Source organism: Nematostella vectensis, chromosome 4, assembly GCF_932526225.1.
Source record: "Nematostella vectensis chromosome 4, jaNemVect1.1, whole genome shotgun sequence".
In the NCBI taxonomy this organism is placed as follows: Eukaryota; Metazoa; Cnidaria; class Anthozoa; order Actiniaria; family Edwardsiidae; genus Nematostella; species Nematostella vectensis.
In genome coordinates, this window is record NC_064037.1 from 2,928,359 (window position 1) to 2,948,169 (window position 19,811).

Here is a 19,811-nt window from a genome sequence, read left to right on the forward strand (position 1 = left end):
GGATACTTGAATGTGTAGTAACGTACGGCTATGGCATAGCGTGAATTAATGTATGGCTCAAACCTAACATGTAAACTGATCAGCATCGTTGAGATGAAAAGCCATACGATTTTCTGTAAAGATTTGACCCTACTAACAGAAACATCCTGGTTCACTACAAGCAGTTTAGTCACTTCTATCTCACCTAAACTCCCTGTGAACTTTTCAGGCAGAAAATTAAATTTGAGTTCCACATCTTGGTTTTGGATATCTTCGATGTCTTCCATGTTATAGGTGTAAATTTTCTCCAGCATGTCTGGTGCCTGGTCTACGAGAGTCTCAGTGTCTTGTTCAAGCAATTGTTCGGCACTTTGCAAACATTTTTTCATCTCATCCAAGAGTGACAACGCCGGGGTACCTTCCCTGGTCATTTCACAAGCTTCATCGAACTCGTCAGTTAGCCTTTTCCTTTCTTCTTCGACATATTCCATAGCCTGGTCAAAGTGGTTATGGATGCTGGCCAAAAAAATCGATCTGTACTCATTAAACTTCGTCTCCTTTCCCTGTAATGTCTCTATCCTTTCTTTAAGTAGATTAATACTCTTATGCATACTTTTCTTTGCAAGGCTTCCCTCTGATAGATCCAACATTCCCATCAAAGTGATATTGTTAGTCAAAGTTTCTGGATCTCCGTTGTCAATGTCATAAACTTTTTGATCGAATGGACAACGGAACCTCACTCCCCCATTGCTTCTCATTATGTCCTTGATACATACAAGGCAAATGGTGTGACCGCAGCCTGGTATCAGTTTAGGTTTGCGCTGGTGATCGTCATACCAATGAGAGCAAATCGTACATTCCAGTTCATCGGTGACAGCCTTCTTGTAGTGCTCAAGAGAAGGTTGAAAAGCACGTTTATCCCGGGTAGTCTTCATCTTTTGTCTTGAGAACCGCACTGTTTACGAAGCTTCCAAAGAGTAGGAATATTAGAAAGCGAAAGCGGAAGTCTGTTCTGTCTAGAGCGAGCAACAAGAGCACAGGTATCCCAAGCGATGTTGTTGTTGTTGTTCTTACCACATACTTCATTGGATAAGATCAGCCAATCACAGACACTGTTACATCGGCCCTTGGAGCCTTGTCTGGCGCGCTGCGTGACGTATTTTTGCGTGGAAAACATGGCGGAACGAAGCTTCACAGTCGTCCATATGTTTTCTTTTTCTCGTGAATTTCTCTTTATGTTCATTTGTCGTGGGATAACAATATCACTATAAGATGTCTGTGAGTATACAATTTTTCTGTTAGTGTAAATTACAATAATCGTTCTTGCCCTAGGTGTTCAAGTTCGAATTGCTCTGGAGTGATGCTTATGAAAGTTTTAGAACTGTTTGTTTTATTTTGCAAAGAAGAATGCAGGGTTCATAGAAGTCCTTGAAAACCTTGAAAGTGCTTAGAATTTTAAATTTTAAATTTTATAAAATTTGAAATTCAAGTTCTGGAAAGTGCTTGAAATCTTATAAATAACAGATCGCTTCTCTAAATTTGTTACTGTAAGATTTCAACCATAATTAACTTACTTTTAGGTTGCTCACATTATTATTATTATTATTATTGTTATTATTATTATTATTATTATTATTATTATTATTATTATTATTATTATTATTATTATTATTATTATTATTTTTATTATTATTATTATTATTATTATTATTATTATTATTATTATTATTATTATTATTATTATTATTAATGAATGATAGAAAGAATAAAGCTTTTTTGAGTGTAGTTCATCGCAAATTCAAGCCCTCAAGTTAATATCTGGTTTGCTAGAGATTGTGCATAGTATTTTGGCCCTAGTTCTGTAATTTAGGCCACCTGTTTTTTAAGTGGGAAAACAAATGGCTAGCATCAACAGGTGTTTGGCCTGCTGGACATGGGCGGCGACCAGAAATGACAATATATTTTAGGTGACCTAAAGTCGAATGCACTGTGAATCTGTGCTAAGGAAAAGAAGAGGAAGATTAGTTTGAGAATCTCACAAAAAGTTGAAAAAGTTGAATTTCTACAAAAAGGCAGTCAAGCAAGGCAAAGGCAAACAACGCTGTTTATTAAGCTGAAAATGCCCATTTTCGCTTTAAAGCAAACGCATTTCAAAGTAACCCAATATAAATTCAGTATATAATACCTAAGGATAAAATAAAACTTTTCATCAGAGTGCACCAAAAAAAATATTGAAATGCGACAAATTAGTTGCAAAAAATCAAAATTCAAGTTTCACTCGAGATTATTTCGCAATGAAAAATAAATCGATGGCGCACTCTAAACTATGTATGTCTAGTTTTTGCCAAGTTTCATTTCGATCAAATAAATCCTGATACAGATAAAGCGTATTTTGTTAGTCTATGTTTTTTTGTCTCGAGTCGAATCCAGGCAATTTAGCAAATTCTTCGCCACATTCCTCGGGAACTTACTCAAATGCTTGTGGTGTTTATGTTGTGGTTTGAAATGCTTCTTGGTTTGAAATTGTTAAAACTGGTTTGAAAAGGGGATATTTGCATAATCTTTTATCTAGTTCTTTTAGTTACACCTCCCAACCCTCAAAAAATCCAAGCCCCTGTTTTATTGATGACTCCCCAAAAATAAAATCCCTTTTAGAATGCTAGGTATCCAAAAATGAGCTAGTTTGAAAAATTCAAACCAGTTTCAAAAAAATTCAAACCATGCCACATTTCAAACCACAACATTTACGTCATGTCAAACCTGAGCCTGCTGTGTAAACATAAACAGTGGGAAATTATTCAAAATATATGCTTTATAAGGCTAAAATGACCATATATGAAGCTCTATTTTTCCCGCGAAACCAATCACATGCAGTTCTGGAGACGCTGCATAGCATCTGTTACAAAAAACAATGGGTCGTGTTCCGGAGAGCTTTATTGCTTCGCAGATTTGTTCGAATGCAGTTTCTGCTAACAAAATGTGAAACATAATGTGTTGTTAATATTCAACAGCTTTGAAATTAATTTATACTCCCCAGACATAGTAAAGTTCTAGAAAGATCGAGAACATCGAACGCACTGTTGTTTTGCACGAGCAGCGAGCGGCATAGCACTAATATGTGAAATCTGAGAGCTTCTGATGACAAAACTTCAATCATTTCCTGGGAACCGTGACTTTGGAAAGGGGATTTGGTCAATATGTGTCAAAATAACTGCATGGGTCCACTTTGATGGCCATTGTTTTCGAAGCATGAGTATAAAATATAGGCGCAAACTTTCCTTCCCAACGCAACTTTGATATAGAATATCTCGAAAACAAAAAGCACTAAGATGCCAAATTTTCAGGACTTCATATAACATTTATATGCAATCGACTGTTAAAATTTAAACGCAAGTGTCTTTCCTTTCGTACCGCCTTAAAGGTCTGTTACACGGGATAACATGCAACAAAAACTTTTGATATTGTATCGTATATATTATGACATGTTGTCAAACAAATGTTACACAGAATAACTTTCCAGATATTCGTCATTCTGTTTTGCATGTTTTTGAAGCGGGTTTAAAAACATGCAACATGTTGCCAAGTGAAATGATGCGCAGAAAGTTGTCTTGTGCGATACATATGTTACATGGTCAAAAACTTTTAACGATAAGCGAAAAGTTTTTGTTGTGCCATGTAACACCACCTTAAAAGTGCTTGAATTTGATTTGTGAAAAATTGTACAAACCCTGAAATGTTTAATTAAATGCGTTATAAGCAATAGTACAATAACTTTTTTATAAACTCAGTGTTGAGCCTAGTTGGCTATGTGATACTTTTCGCATAATTTAATAACCTGATGGCTGTATTTGTCCAGATGGTGAATGACAAATCAAAGAAATTGGTATTAATCAATCGATCAGATTGAGGACAATGACTTTTCATCGATTGGCATCGATTGGTCAATAGAAAAAAAAGACTTTCAATTTTTAAAAATTTTCCAAAGTACAATCTGCTTATAAATTTGTCAATGCATTTAAATAAATACATGTATAAAACGTATCATTTACTGGAAATAAAACAGCACAGTCACTGCTTGACATGGAAACCATTTCACAGTCAAGACCGCAGTTAGTCTGTTAATAAGAGAGCATTAGAAAAAGAAGACAAAAGATACATACTGCACAACCACAACACAAAGCTAAGAAACAATCATAATTTATTTGCACTGTAGAGGTGAGTTTTCTGCACCGATTGTAAAATCTATGGTCATCAATTGATATGTTTCTCGTGACTATCAATCAATGTTTCTTGTGAATATTGATTGATATGTTTTTATAACTTGGTCTTTGATTGACCAATACAATCAATATCAATTGAATAATTCCATTGGCCATTTAACAATTCATCAATTTGATAATAAATGATCGATTTCATTGATTGGATACCCTGGGGACCTAAGAACAGTAGGTAACAGAGAAGCAAAATACAGTAGCTGTGATTAAATAAATGTTGATATTAATGTACTGTATTGGATCAACCTCTTTTTAAAGACCTCAGCCATTCCTAGGCTTCTGATAATAGACTATGTGTTCAGTTGATTAAGAACCTCTGGCTTTAGAAGAATAATGTTTGCAAGACCTATTCTATTTTTCTACTGTATACTTTTTATCTCAGAATAAAATCAAAGATGAGCTAGCTTCATTCAGACAAAGTTGGCAGCAAGAGATCCAACAGCATACCAGGACATCACCATGTGATACAAACAGTCATGGAGCTACTTCTGGGTCACCCAGGCCAGGAATAAACAGGGGCTCACTGACCATAGAGGAAAAAGTATGTAATATTGCTTACTCTATAAAATGCTCAATTTTGCTTTATTAAGGCCATGTAGTGTACTACAAGTTAAGAGAGAATTTATTAGAACTTGAAATAGTTTACTATGTGACTAAAAATCATGTACCAAGATGCAATATTTTTATGATTTTATATAGTTTCAGGCTATAGCTTTGAATGTTTGTTAAAATTAATCAAGTTTGAGAAAATATAAGAATGCCTAGAGTTGAAATTGACACGGAATGTGATAAAAAAACTGTGTTTTGGAAAATAAAAATAATCATTTTTAACAGCTTCAAATATAAAATATATTTGAATGGAAACACATGATTACTGAAATATGTACACCAAAACTATTGCTGCTACAAAACTATTGCTGCTACAAAATGCTTAAAACAATGATTGATGAAAATTGCAGAATCGATATTATGTTGGAATTTATTTAAAGTTTTTTGCTCAATATATTTAAGAAAAACTACCTTATAAAATACTTAATTTTCGTGTCACTTTAGTTTTGCTAATTTCACGATTTTAAAAGATTCGCGAAAATAAAGTGAAGTGAAAAAGTAAGTGTAGCGAAAATAAGGATGCGTGACTTAGTGAGTACATAAGAAGCCTTTGGGGGAATATTTGCATTTAATAAGCTTTATGGCAACACCTTGTCTATTCATCAAATGTACATATAGTACTGTAAGGGGTTTTATTTAAAGATTTTATTAAACTAAATTTAGCCCACGCATCTTTTTGTTACATACTGTATTGTTTCAGTTTTGATGATTACAGCACATTTTCATTCCACTTGTTTTGCTTGATTTTATTATCCCAAAATCGCAAAATCGTGAAAATAAAGTGTCGTAAAATATTGCCATCTCAAAATCGAGAAATTTTGACGTCACAAAAATTAAGTGTAATAAGGTAATTTGTATTTCAGCCTGTTGCAAAGTATTCTTTGCACATTGACTAGAAAACACTCTCTTTTGCAAATGACATCACTTTGATGATCCATATAATTATTACGATTTACAGGCATTTGTTGTGGTCTGAGTGTTTTTTTTTGTCACTTTTTAGTCTTTAAAATGTTTCTTTTATCAATTTGACATTTTAATCCATGACATTACATCTATTTCACATTTTGTGTGTGTACAAGGAGCTTAGTGCTGTAAATGTTGTAAATAAACATTATCATATTTCAGGCAAGTAAGCTGTTCCAGAAAGGTGTATACCTAGAAAGAAATGGAAAACATTATGATGGTAAAGTTATTTCTGTTTCTTTTGTTTATCCTGTTTATCACCTCATTGATTTGTTTAATCTCCCAGCCATCAGGTTCTACAGACAAGCTATGCAGCTTGTTCCTGACATTGAGTTTAAAGTAAACACAGCTGATTCTCTGCATGGGACTAGCGATGATGAAGAGGATGAGGAAAAGACTTCAGAATCTGAAGATGAAAATAAGTAAGCTGTCACATTCTCTCAGTTTGTGGCTTTCATGTTCTTCAAATAGTGTTGGACATTGTAAGTTGCTAAAGGGACTGGTTGTTTAATTGGTAGTGACTTGCTAGAATGACTTGTTAGTGTATCAATATGATATAAAATATCTTCACCATACTCAAGTGATTATTTCTTTATTTGCTGTCATTAATCTGTAGTTTTGCTGAGCTTGCCAGCATGGCAGGAAAGTTTCATCAGCTGTCTGTCTCCGGCCACCTCTGCTTGCCAGAGTTCCCTCCAAGGGTAAGACTGCTCAGCATACTATAAATGAGCTAAACAAGAAGCACCACGGGCATTTAATATTTTATAGTTTTAAGGGGAAAATATTTAAAATTCAATTATAGTCTTTTTTTTAAACTTTGGCAATGTACAGTAACTACACAAGATCAAGCACTGACATCAAGTAGAATTTGTTAATCCAAAAAGAATATTATTTCCTATTATTACTTGGTGTTTTATTTTGGGACCCAAAATATTGAACACTAAACTTGGAGAGATTATGGTTATTATAATGGTTATTGTAATTCTTCTATTTTTGCTTATCAAATTCTTGTCCTGTGTTTTGTAGATGACACACATTTCTGTAATCCCTGTGGAGCTGATGGTGTACATTCTCAAGTGGGTCATATCATCTGAGCTTGACTTCAAATCCTTGGAGCAAATTGCTGCTGTGAGCCAAATTACTATTTATATCTCTACTAAATATAATCCCAGTATAGGTCAATAAACACAAGAAGCTGGTTTGTAGCATAGTTTGTTGAGCAAGGAATATCCAGAGACATTACTTACTGTACAGCTTTGATTACAAGTCAGTTTTTCTAGGGCTTATGCCAGATCATTTTTTAGTATTTGTATAGCTGGAGGCAGTAGGCATAGGGAAGCCTTTAATACCATAATATCACAGCAAAAAAGCAAATACCATAGTATCACACCCTAGTAAATTCCACAATCTATGCCCCCTCCCTGCAGATAGAGTGCTATTTCAAAAGTTATTGACCAATTTGGAAATACTGCCTAGTAGTGCGTTGCACAGTGAGTGTTTTTTGGGCTTTCAGTATAACAAGACAAGTGATTGGTACTGTAATCACTACAAAAGTGCTATGGTTCATTATATAAGTGTGTGTGTTTTTTGTGGCAGGTGAGTCGAGGCTTTTATGCCTGTGCTAGGGACCCTGAGCTGTGGAGGCTTGGTTGTCTAAGGTCAGTCCAGTAAACCACACCCCATCACTGTATGGGAAAGCACACTTTGTCAATCATATTGAATTGATTGAAGTTACAGTATATCCTTCCCCTTCTGCGGAATCATGACAACAACATCAGTTTCCCATGAACTTTTGAACATTTGTTTCAGGGTGTGGGGACTTAACACAGGATTGCCTGTAGTTTGGGATGGTTCATTTAGACTGATGTACATCCATAGACCTCATGTGCTGACACAAGGTGAAGAACTCAGAAATAGAAATACTGAAACAGAAATACTGATTTTCAGAAAACTTGACTCTGCCACCCTGTTGCACACCAGTTTTTTTTTTTCACGTGGAAGTTTTGTTTGATTAATTGATGGGTTCCTTTATAATGTCATTTACTAGCAAAGTGTGAAAAGCTATATATTGTACAATAGTTGTATTACTAGCCAATATTACCTTGTTTTGAAACATGTTATTTAGTTACTGATTTTCTTGTGATCTCACTGATATATTTGCTGTTATGTTGTGATCCCTTAAGGTGTATATATCAGCAAAACGATGTATATGCGTCAGGGGGAGCCATCAGTGAATGCCTTCTACCGCTCAATGCATGTGGTAGAATATTACCGATATATCCGATTCAATCTGAATGGTAAGATGCCCTTTACTAATGAAAAAAATGTGACCCTACAATTAGGTAGTCTTGTATTATTGACGACTCTCTTTCTTTTTAGGTAGTATTGTATTCCTTACAACTCTCTTTATCTCTTTACGTAGTCTTGTATTCCTGACAACTCTTTCTCTCATTAGGTAGTCTTGTATTCCTCACAACTCTTTCTCTCATTAGGTAGTCTTGTATTCCTCACAACTCTTTTTCTCATTAGGTAGTCTTTTATCCTCACAACTCTTTGTCTCTTTAGGTAGTGTTGTGTTTTTCAGGACTCTTTCTCTCTTTAGGTAGTGTTGTATTCCTCACGACTAATGAGGAGCCGAGTAGTGTAATCCCTCAACTGAGTCAACCAAGTAACATTTCTCTATTGAAGGGACACTACAGAATTCTGGGGGACAAGGTATGCACAACGTGTTAATGGAAGAGTTTGTTGCCTTTTAAACAACAGTTCCACTTGCATGACACGTTGTTTTGTTGTTGTTTTGTGTTTTTAAAGCTAATTTTTTGAAGTACAACTTTTGCTGCATTATTAAGAGATATAATGGTGCAATTTCCATTGTGTTGAATTTCAAAGGGATTCAAATGGTATAAGTTTGCTAATGAAATGGATAGCTCATATTATGCTATTATTATAAACAATTTCCATTTTCCAGGTCGTGATTGTAGTGGAAGTCCCACACACTGAACACCAATGTCATGGACGGTCGCGTAGGGGGAAGAAGGCTGCTCCCTTGCCCTACTTGGAAAATGCTTTTCACATTGTGAGTAACATGCAGATTCCATTATTGACATTCACTGATTGCATTAAGAGCCACAGGTGGCCCAGTGTGTTAGTGAGTCAGGGTATGGGGCCTCTCACCACAGGTGGCCCAGTGTGTTAGTGCGTCAGGGTATGGGGCCTCTCACCACCGGTGGCCCAGTGTGTTAGTGCGTCAGGGTATGGGGCCTCTCACCACAGGTGGCCCAGTGTGTTAGTGCGTGAGCATGTAGGGCCTCTCACCACAGGTAGTCCAGTGTCTTAGTGCATAAGGGGAATGGGGCCTCTCACCACAGGTGGCCCTTTCCACGACTTCCCAGAAACAGTAGAAAATGAAAACGACTCTGTATTTTTAGATTAACTTTATCCAGAACCATTATCTAATTAAAAAAAGAACAGACCATAATTACAATATTTATTTGACATATTTACAATCACTGTGATTGTTTATACAACATTCTTCTGTCTTCCCATATTTGTTCCCAAAAAAATGAATAACATGGAGTCAACTTCAACAAGCTTTAAATCAACTTCAACAAGCTTTAAATTAATATCTAACTGTTTAAGCAGGGCCGCCGCTTTTATGCGTGTTTGCTTTTCTTTCCCAACTCAACTAAGTTCTCCTGGGGCCGGTTGCACAAAGCCTGAATAAGTTATCCGCCGGATAGGCTCTATCCACCGGATAAAATCCCTATCCAGTGGATAGTTATCCGGCGGATATAAAAGCGTTGCAGAAAGCGTGGATAGAACGCTGGATAACTATCCTCTGAATAGCCATCATTTGCCACTAAATGGCTTCCCGTTTCCATGGTAATGCAAAGCGCGCGCTGTTTTTCCTTCAAACAAAATGACGGCGATAGCAAGAGCTTCAAAAAGTGCCAGAAACCAAACAGTTTTCCAGGCAAAGTACACGTAAATCACGGAATGATGAAAGGGGATAGTGTTTAGCTTCTTTCAGTCTTTAGGAGTCACATTTCTCGACAGAACGAGCAATGTAGATTTATCCCAGTCCTGCCAGAGCTGCATGTAAGTTCGTAGTTCATTGTTAATTTTCCAACCGAAAAGTTTGCCGTTTGCATGGGTTCCAACTTGCACTGTGTCTGAAATTAATCTAAATTCTGACAATGAATTAGAAAGCAAGACGCCATTTTGTTTTTTCTTCACATCTATTCGGTGGATAAGACTTTATTTTACCTCTATCATCCGGATAACTTAAACCGCTGGATAACTTTTATTCGGGCTTTGTGCAACCGAATCACGCCACTTGGATAACTTTTATACGCTGGAAAAGGATTTAACCGGTGGATAAGACTTATCCAGGCTTTGTGCAACCGGCCCCAGCTGTTTACATTTCCGGTGCAGTCGAAGGATCTCCATAATAATAAGGCCTTCTGCCTTTGTCAAAGCAAAACACTTCTCGGCTCACCATCTCCATCTTTTTCTTTTCTTTGGTTACCCGGCTATTATCACACCAGTAACACGCCTTTTTGTTTAGGAGTTCAGGATTCAATCAACCAAACGCAAGAATCACGGGATGTTGACGTGGACCACGTACCAGATCGTCAAGAAATATAGGTCAGTACGACGTCTCTAGTCATCGATACAAATCGTGCGATTTTTCTATCTAGGGGAGGAGCTTGTGCAGGCATCTGTTAATAAGATGTAACACTAACATCTTATTAACAGATGCTAACAGAACTTTCGGGCCCTAAGATCGGTAGACTAAATAACTTGAAGTAAATGAATAAGTTGAATATGTAAACTGTCACTTTGCCAATGTGTTAAGCGAGTACTTCTCATGCTTAATTGGGGTGGAAAAAGGCGCATTCCAAAATAAAAGGGAATGCACGCCTCTCCCCGTTTGGGTGATCCAGTACTCATATTCATGTGCTCTCTCTTTCGTCTAGGGAATCCGGTCAAACAGTGCAGTCAGACTTCGATCTGACACGGCAATTCCCTCCGCTCTTCTTCTCGCCTGTCAGGAGCTTTGTTCAAATTGCTGACGCACCATTGAGATGAAGGCAGTGAGAGGCTATTTGTTCCCTACAAAAGAGGCAGTTGCATGACGGGAAAGGACAGCACTAGTCTCCAGCTCCTCACGGTAGCGAGCTACTCTGAAAGGAGGCTCATTTACACGGACAGGTTGCTCAATCTCAATTCATATAATTTGTATCATTATTAATACTATTATTTTGGAGGACATTAATTTTATTTCGCACCCAAAAGTTTTAAATACTACAATTTGATATCATATCTACCGTATTTACACGCACAACTCACTATCTGTTTCTGAAGATACCCAAATATCTCATTTTTCTCCAAGTTTAGATAAAGCGTTTTTCTCAAGAGGTTAATTCCCAAGACCAGTAAACAGGAATATTTTAAGCATCGACATGGGTACAACCTCGAGGTCATTTAAGTCTTGAGAACATTATCGCGCAACAAACAGATTAAAACAGATTAAAAACTTTTCGGGGAATATAACCTCAGACGAACTGTAGTAGAAAATATTAGCATTGAATGTTACTAACACAATGTTGTGCTTTTTAGTTTTTATGCCATGCTTTTCAAGGCGTCCAAACTAGAACTTATGTTTGTATTATATTGCCAACATGCTTCGTGTTCCTCCAAAAAGTAAAATTCTAAGAACGCGGTTTGAATATGCTTTATCTGAGTAGGGTTGCAATTCGCGGTATTAATCGGTTTTTGTTGAAAACGAAACTGACCGAAAAGTGAAAATGTAAATAAAATTCTGCACTGAATCATTTATTTCTCAAACAGTTTTCCTGTGATATGAATGCGCTGATAAAGTAAAATATAACAGCACGCGTATTATGCGCGAGTTACAAATTCTAACGCGCCGCGTCACTTACGTTTTGTTTATCTTACGCGTCTTGTTTATCTTACGCGTCTTGTTTACTTTATCAGTTGTCCCGAAAAGTCGGTAAAATGCTAAATACAAACCCATAGGTTCGCCCTAGATTCTGGATATTTTCCTGGTAAATAGAGTCACCCAATGGCATTTCAGGCAGGCTTAGACAAGGTATCTGTGGATTGTTGTGTGTGTAAGCCCGGTATTTCAGGCAGGCTTAGACAAGAAATATGTGGATTGTTGTGTGTGTAAGCCCGGTATTTCAGGCAGGCTTAGACAAGGTATCTTTGGATTGTTGTGTGTGTAAGCCCGGTATTTCAGGCAGGCTTAGACAAGGTATCTGTGGATTGTTGTGTGTGTAAGCCCGGAATTTCAGGCAGGCTTAGACAAGAAATATGTGGATTGTTGTGTGTGTAAGCCCGGTATTTCAGGCAGGCTTAGACAAGGTATCTTTGGATTGTTGTGTGTGTAAGCCCGGTATTTCAGGCAGGCTTAGACAAGGTATCTGTGGATTGTTGTGTGTGTAAGCCCGGTATTTCAGGCAGGCTTAGACAAGGTATCTGTGGATTGTTGTGTGTGTAAGCCCGGTATTTCAGGCAGGCTTAGACAAGGTATCTGTGGATTGTTGTGTGTGTAAGCCCGGTATTTCAGGCAGGCTTAGACAAGGTATCTGTGGATTGTTGTGTGTGTAAGCCCGGTATTTCAGGCAGGCTTAGAAAAGAAATATGTGGATTGTTGTGTGTGTAAGCCCGGTATTTCAGGCAGGCTTAGACAAGGTATCTTTGGATTGTTGTGTGTGTAAGCCCGGTATTTCAGGCAGGCTTAGACAAGGTATCTGTGGATTGTTGTGTGTGTAAGCCCGGTATTTCAGGCAGGCTTAGACAAGGTATCTGTGGATTGTTGTGTGTGTAAGCCCGGTATTTCAGGCAGGCTTAGACAAGGTATCTGTGGATTGTTGTGTGTGTAAGCCCGGTATTTCCGAAAGAAGTTGGTCGGAAGAGATCTTTTGCCTGCCACCTTTTCATACCAACCCGGTGTTTGTTACGGCTATCAAAAACTTGAGTCAAAACGATAACGGCAATTTGATCAAGTCTTCCGTAGAAGATCGAACTCTCAAAGAAACCAACTACGCTCAACCACCTAATAAACCAATGGTTTATTACACCCTTTTGCAGCCGAAGGCTGAATTACAGGGCCCGTCAGCAGGACACGAATAATATTCAATACATTTGAAATTTAAATGTTACAAAATCGCTCATGCGGTTTGTCCTTGCCACAGTCGGCGAATCGACTGGTGACCGATGCGTAGGACACGACCGTAGGACATGACCTCTGGGGTTTGAATAATCCCCACAAGTGAACCGTTGTCCCTACATGACTTAACAAATCTGCGGGATGCGGAATCCCTTCGAACATATAAGGGTTCCAGACTGGCGGCATTAAGCGCCTCGTAATACTGTAGACCTGGAGCACGCAGAACCTCAACACCCTGACGACCCAGGGAGACTACCCTGGCGTATTTCACCATCCTGAAGTCTCACGTGAAAGATATCAAGACCTGGAGCACGCAGGGCCTCAACACCCTGACGACCCAGGGAGACTACCCTGGCGTATCTCACCATCCTGAAGTCTCACGTGAAAGATATCAAGACCTGGAGCACACAGAACCTCAACACCCTGACGACCCAGGGAGACTACCCTGGCGTATCTCACCATCCTGAAGTCTCACGTGAAAGATATCAAGACCTGGAGCACGCAGAACCTCAACACCCTGACGACCCAGGGAGACTACCCTGGCGTATCTCACCATCCTGAAGTCTCACGTGAAAGATATCAAGACCTGGAGCACGCAGAACCTCAACACCCTGACGACCCAGGGAGACTACCCTGGCGTATCTCACCATCCTGAAGTCTCACGTGAAAGATATCAAGACCTGGAGCACGCAGAACCTCAACACCCTGACGACCCAGGGAGACTACCCTGGCGTATCTTACCATCCTGAAGTCTCACGTGAAAGATATCAAGACCTGGAGCACGCAGAACCTCAACACCCTGACGACCCAGGGAGACTACCCTGGCGTATCTCACCATCCTGAAGTCTCACGTGAAAGATATCAAGACCTGGAGCACACAGAACCTCAACACCCTGACGACCCAGGGAGACTACCCTGGCGTATCTCACCATCCTGAAGTCTCACGTGAAAGATATCAAGACCTTGAGCAGGCAGGACCTCAACACCCTGACGACCCAGGGAGACTACCCTGGCGTATCTCACCATCCTGAAGTCTCACGTGAAAGATATCAAGACCTAGAGCACGCAGGACCTCAACACCCTGATGATCCAGAGAGATATACCCTGGCGTATCCCGCCATCCTGAAGTCTCACGTGAAAGATGTTAACCCTGGAGCACGCAGGACCTCAGCACCCTGATGACCCAGGGAGACTACCCTGGCGTATCTCACCATCCTGAAGTCTCACGTGAAAGATATCAAGACCTGGAGCACGCAGAACCTCAACACCCTGACGACCCAGGGAGACTACCCTGGCGTATCTTACCATCCTGAAGTCTCACGTGAAAGATATCAAGACCTGGAGCACGCAGAACCTCAACACCCGGACGACCCAGGGAGACTACCCTGGCGTATCTCACCATCCTGAAGTCTCACGTGAAAGATATCAAGACCTGGAGCACACAGAACCTCAACACCCTGACGACCCAGGGAGACTACCCTGGCGTATCTCACCATCCTGAAGTCTCACGTGAAAGATATCAAGACCTGGAGCACGCAGAACCTCAACACCCTGACGACCCAGGGAGACTACCCTGGCGTATCTCACCATCCTGAAGTCTCACGTGAAAGATATCAAGACCTGGAGCACACAGAACCTCAACACCCTGACGACCCAGGGAGACTACCCTGGCGTATCTCACCATCCTGAAGTCTCACGTGAAAGATATCAAGACCTGGAGCACACAGAACCTCAACACCCTGACGACCCAGGGAGACTACCCTGGCGTATCTTACCATCCTGAAGTCTCACGTGAAAGATATCAAGACCTGGAGCACGCAGAACCTCAACACCCGGACGACCCAGGGAGACTACCCTGGCGTATCTCACCATCCTGAAGTCTCACGTGAAAGATATCAAGACCTGGAGCACACAGAACCTCAACACCCTGACGACCCAGGGAGACTACCCTGGCGTATCTCACCATCCTGAAGTCTCACGTGAAAGATATCAAGACCTGGAGCACGCAGAACCTCAACACCCTGACGACCCAGGGAGACTACCCTGGCGTATCTCACCATCCTGAAGTCTAACGTGAAAGATATCAAGACCTGGAGCACACAGAACCTCAACACCCTGACGACCCAGGGAGACTACCCTGGCGTATCTCACCATCCTGAAGTCTCACGTGAAAGATATCAAGACCTGGAGCACGCAGAACCTCAACACCCTGACGACCCAGGGAGACTACCCTGGCATATCTCGCCATACTGAAGTCTCACGTGAAAGATATCAAGACCTAGAGCACGCAGAACCTCAACACCCTGACGACCCAGGGAGACTACCCTGGCGTATCTCACCATCCTGAAGTCTCACGTGAAAGATGTTAACCCTGGAGCACGCAGGACCTCAACACCCTGATGACCAAGGGAGACTACCCTGGCGTATCTCACCATCCTGAAGTCTCACGTGAAAGATATCAAGACCTGGAGCACGCAGAACCTCAACACACTGATGACCCAGGGAGACTACCCTGGCGTATCTCACCATCCTGAAGTCTCACGTGAAAGATATCAAGACCTGGAGCACGCAGAACCTCAACACCCTGACGACCCAGGGAGACTACCCTGGCGTATCTCACCATCCTGAAGTCTCACGTGAAAGATATCAAGACCTAGAGCACGCAGGACCTCAACACCCTGACGACCCAGGGAGACTACCCTGGCGTATCTCACCATCCTGAAGTCTCACGTGAAAGATATCAAGACCTAGAGCAGGCAGGACCTCAACACCCTGACGACCCAGGGAGACTACCCTGGCGTATCTCACCATCCTGAAGTCTCACGTGAAAGATGTCAAGACCTGGAGCACGCAGGACCTCAACACCCTGATGATCCAGAGAGATATACCCTGGCATATCCCGCCATCCTGAAGTCTCACGTGAAAGATATCAAGACCTAGAGCACGCAGAACCTCAACACCCTGACGACCCAGGGAGACTACCCTGGCGTATCTCACCATCCTGAAGTCTCACGTGAAAGATATCAAGACCTGGAGCACACAGAACCTCAACACCCTGACGACCCAGGGAGACTACCCTGGCGTATCTCACCATCCTGAAGTCTCACGTGAAAGATATCAAGACCTGGAGCACGCAGAACCTCAACACCCTGACGACCCAGGGAGACTACCCTGGCGTATCTCACCATCCTGAAGTCTCACGTGAAAGATATCAAGACCTGGAGCACGCAGAACCTCAACACCCTGACGACCCAGGGAGACTACCCTGGCGTATCTTACCATCCTGAAGTCTCACGTGAAAGATATCAAGACCTGGAGCACGCAGAACCTCAACACCCTGACGACCCAGGGAGACTACCCTGGCGTATCTCACCATCCTGAAGTCTCACTTGAAAGATATCAAGACCTGGAGCACACAGAACCTCAACACCCTGACGACCCAGGGAGACTACCCTGGCGTATCTCACCATCCTGAAGTCTCACGTGAAAGATATCAAGACCTAGAGCAGGCAGGACCTCAACACCCTGACGACCCAGGGAGACTACCCTGGCGTATCTCACCATCCTGAAGTCTCACGTGAAAGATATCAAGACCTAGAGCACGCAGGACCTCAACACCCTGATGATCCAGAGAGATATACCCTGGCGTATCCCGCCATCCTGAAGTCTCACGTGAAAGATGTTAACCCTGGAGCACGCAGGACCTCAGCACCCTGATGACCCAGGGAGACTACCCTGGCGTATCTCACCATCCTGAAGTCTCACGTGAAAGATATCAAGACCTGGAGCACGCAGAACCTCAACACCCTGACGACCCAGGGAGACTACCCTGGCGTATCTTACCATCCTGAAGTCTCACGTGAAAGATATCAAGACCTGGAGCACGCAGAACCTCAACACCCGGACGACCCAGGGAGACTACCCTGGCGTATCTCACCATCCTGAAGTCTCACGTGAAAGATATCAAGACCTGGAGCACACAGAACCTCAACACCCTGACGACCCAGGGAGACTACCCTGGCGTATCTCACCATCCTGAAGTCTCACGTGAAAGATATCAAGACCTGGAGCACGCAGAACCTCAACACCCTGACAACCCAGGGAGACTACCCTGGCGTATCTCACCATCCTGAAGTCTCACGTGAAAGATATCAAGACCTGGAGCACACAGAACCTCAACACCCTGACGACCCAGGGAGACTACCCTGGCGTATCTCACCATCCTGAAGTCTCACGTGAAAGATATCAAGACCTGGAGCACGCAGAACCTCAACACCCTGACGACCCAGGGAGACTACCCTGGCGTATCTTACCATCCTGAAGTCTCACGTGAAAGATATCAAGACCTGGAGCACGCAGAACCTCAACACCCGGACGACCCAGGGAGACTACCCTGGCGTATCTCACCATCCTGAAGTCTCACGTGAAAGATATCAAGACCTGGAGCACACAGAACCTCAACACCCTGACGACCCAGGGAGACTACCCTGGCGTATCTCACCATCCTGAAGTCTCACGTGAAAGATATCAAGACCTGGAGCACGCAGAACCTCAACACCCTGACGACCCAGGGAGACTACCCTGGCGTATCTCACCATCCTGAAGTCTAACGTGAAAGATATCAAGACCTGGAGCACACAGAACCTCAACACCCTGACGACCCAGGGAGACTACCCTGGCGTATCTCACCATCCTGAAGTCTCACGTGAAAGATATCAAGACCTGGAGCACGCAGAACCTCAACACCCTGACGACCCAGGGAGACTACCCTGGCATATCTCGCCATACTGAAGTCTCACGTGAAAGATATCAAGACCTAGAGCACGCAGAACCTCAACACCCTGACGACCCAGGGAGACTACCCTGGCGTATCTCACCATCCTGAAGTCTCACGTGAAAGATGTTAACCCTGGAGCACGCAGGACCTCAACACCCTGATGACCAAGGGAGACTACCCTGGCGTATCTCACCATCCTGAAGTCTCACGTGAAAGATATCAAGACCTGGAGCACGCAGAACCTCAACACACTGATGACCCAGGGAGACTACCCTGGCGTATCTCACCATCCTGAAGTCTCACGTGAAAGATATCAAGACCTGGGGCACGCAGAACCTCAACACCCTGACGACCCAGGGAGACTACCCTGGCGTATCTCACCATCCTGAAGTCTCACGTGAAAGATATCAAGACCTAGAGCACGCAGGACCTCAACACCCTGACGACCCAGGGAGACTACCCTGGCGTATCTCACCATCCTGAAGTCTCACGTGAAAGATATCAAGACCTAGAGCAGGCAGGACCTCAACACCCTGACGACCCAGGGAGACTACCCTGGCGTATCTCACCATCCTGAAGTCTCACGTGAAAGATGTCAAGACCTGGAGCACGCAGGACCTCAACACCCTGATGATCCAGAGAGATATACCCTGGCATATCCCGCCATCCTGAAGTCTCACGTGAAAGATATCAAGACCTAGAGCACGCAGAACCTCAACACCCTGACGACCCAGGGAGACTACCCTGGCGTATCTCACCATCCTGAAGTCTCACGTGAAAGATATCAAGACCTGGAGCACACAGAACCTCAACACCCTGACGACCCAGGGAGACTACCCTGGCGTATCTCACCATCCTGAAGTCTCACGTGAAAGATATCAAGACCTGGAGCACGCAGAACCTCAACACCCTGACGACCCAGGGAGACTACCCTGGCGTATCTTACCATCCTGAAGTCTCACGTGAAAGATATCAAGACCTGGAGCACGCAGAACCTCAACACCCGGACGACCCAGGGAGACTACCCTGGCGTATCTCACCATCCTGAAGTCTCACGTGAAAGATATCAAGACCTGGAGCACACAGAACCTCAACACCCTGACGACCCAGGGAGACTACCCTGGCGTATCTCACCATCCTGAAGTCTCACGTGAAAGATATCAAGACCTGGAGCACGCAGAACCTCAACACCCTGACGACCCAGGGAGACTACCCTGGCGTATCTCACCATCCTGAAGTCTCCTGTGAAAGATATCAAGACCTGGAGCACACAGAACCTCAACACCCTGACGACCCAGGGAGACTACCCTGGCGTATCTCACCATCCTGAAGTCTCACGTGAAAGATATCAAGACCTGGAGCACGCAGAACCTCAACACCCTGACGACCCAGGGAGACTACCCTGGCGTATCTCACCATCCTGAAGTCTCACGTGAAAGATATCAAGACCTAGAGCACGCAGAACCTCAACACCCTGACGACCCAGGGAGACTACCCTGGCATATCTCGCCATACTGAAGTCTCACGTGAAAGATATCAAGACCTAGAGCACGCAGAACCTCAACACCCTGACGACCCAGGGAGACTACCCTGGCGTATCTCACCATCCTGAAGTCTCACGTGAAAGATGTTAACCCTGGAGCACGCAGGACCTCAACACCCTGATGACCCAGGGAGACTACCCTGGCGTATCTCACCATCCTGAAGTCTCACGTGAAAGATATCAAGACCTGGAGCACGCAGAACCTCAACACCCTGACGACCCAGGGAGACTACCCTGGCGTATCTCACCATCCTGAAGTCTCACGTGAAAGATATCAAGACCTGGAGCACACAGAACCTCAACACCCTGACGACCCAGGGAGACTACCCTGGCGTATCTCACCATCCTGAAGTCTCACGTGAAAGATATCAAGACCTGGAGCACGCAGAACCTCAACACCCTGACGACCCAGGGAGACTACCCTGGCGTATCTCACCATCCTGAAGTCTCACGTGAAAGATATCAAGA

General features: G+C 42.8%; 1 protein-coding gene across 2 annotated transcripts; it reads left to right on the forward strand.

Moving 5' to 3' along the window:
- Positions 1 to 1,115: 1,115 nt before the first annotated feature.
- LOC5511536 (F-box only protein 9) lies at positions 1,116 to 11,675 on the forward strand. Of its 2 annotated transcripts, none has more exons than XM_001631916.3 (13): positions 1,116 to 1,257; positions 4,636 to 4,794; positions 5,988 to 6,045; positions 6,112 to 6,247; positions 6,442 to 6,526; positions 6,852 to 6,953; positions 7,422 to 7,483; positions 7,635 to 7,723; positions 8,009 to 8,122; positions 8,428 to 8,540; positions 8,794 to 8,901; positions 10,393 to 10,472; positions 10,805 to 11,675. In XM_001631916.3, exons 1-13 carry the CDS (start codon positions 1,252 to 1,254, stop codon positions 10,914 to 10,916), a joined length of 1,224 nt encoding a protein of 407 aa, XP_001631966.3. In that variant the 5' UTR covers positions 1,116 to 1,251; the 3' UTR covers positions 10,917 to 11,675. The 2 variants fall into 2 exon arrangements, with proteins under 2 accessions (XP_001631966.3, XP_032236791.2); XM_032380900.2 differs by having other exon boundaries at positions 10,401 to 10,472; positions 10,805 to 10,946.
- The last annotated feature ends 8,136 nt before the right edge of the window (positions 11,676 to 19,811 follow it).

Bases quoted from the DNA above. Each gene is read 5' to 3' on its own strand.
- LOC5511536 (XM_001631916.3), top strand. The intron at 7,484-7,634 runs GTCAGTCCAGTA...CATTTGTTTCAG, and splicing joins TGGAGGCTTGGTTGTCTAAG to GGTGTGGGGACTTAACACAG. The intron at 10,473-10,804 runs GTCAGTACGACG...TCTTTCGTCTAG, and splicing joins CAGATCGTCAAGAAATATAG to GGAATCCGGTCAAACAGTGC.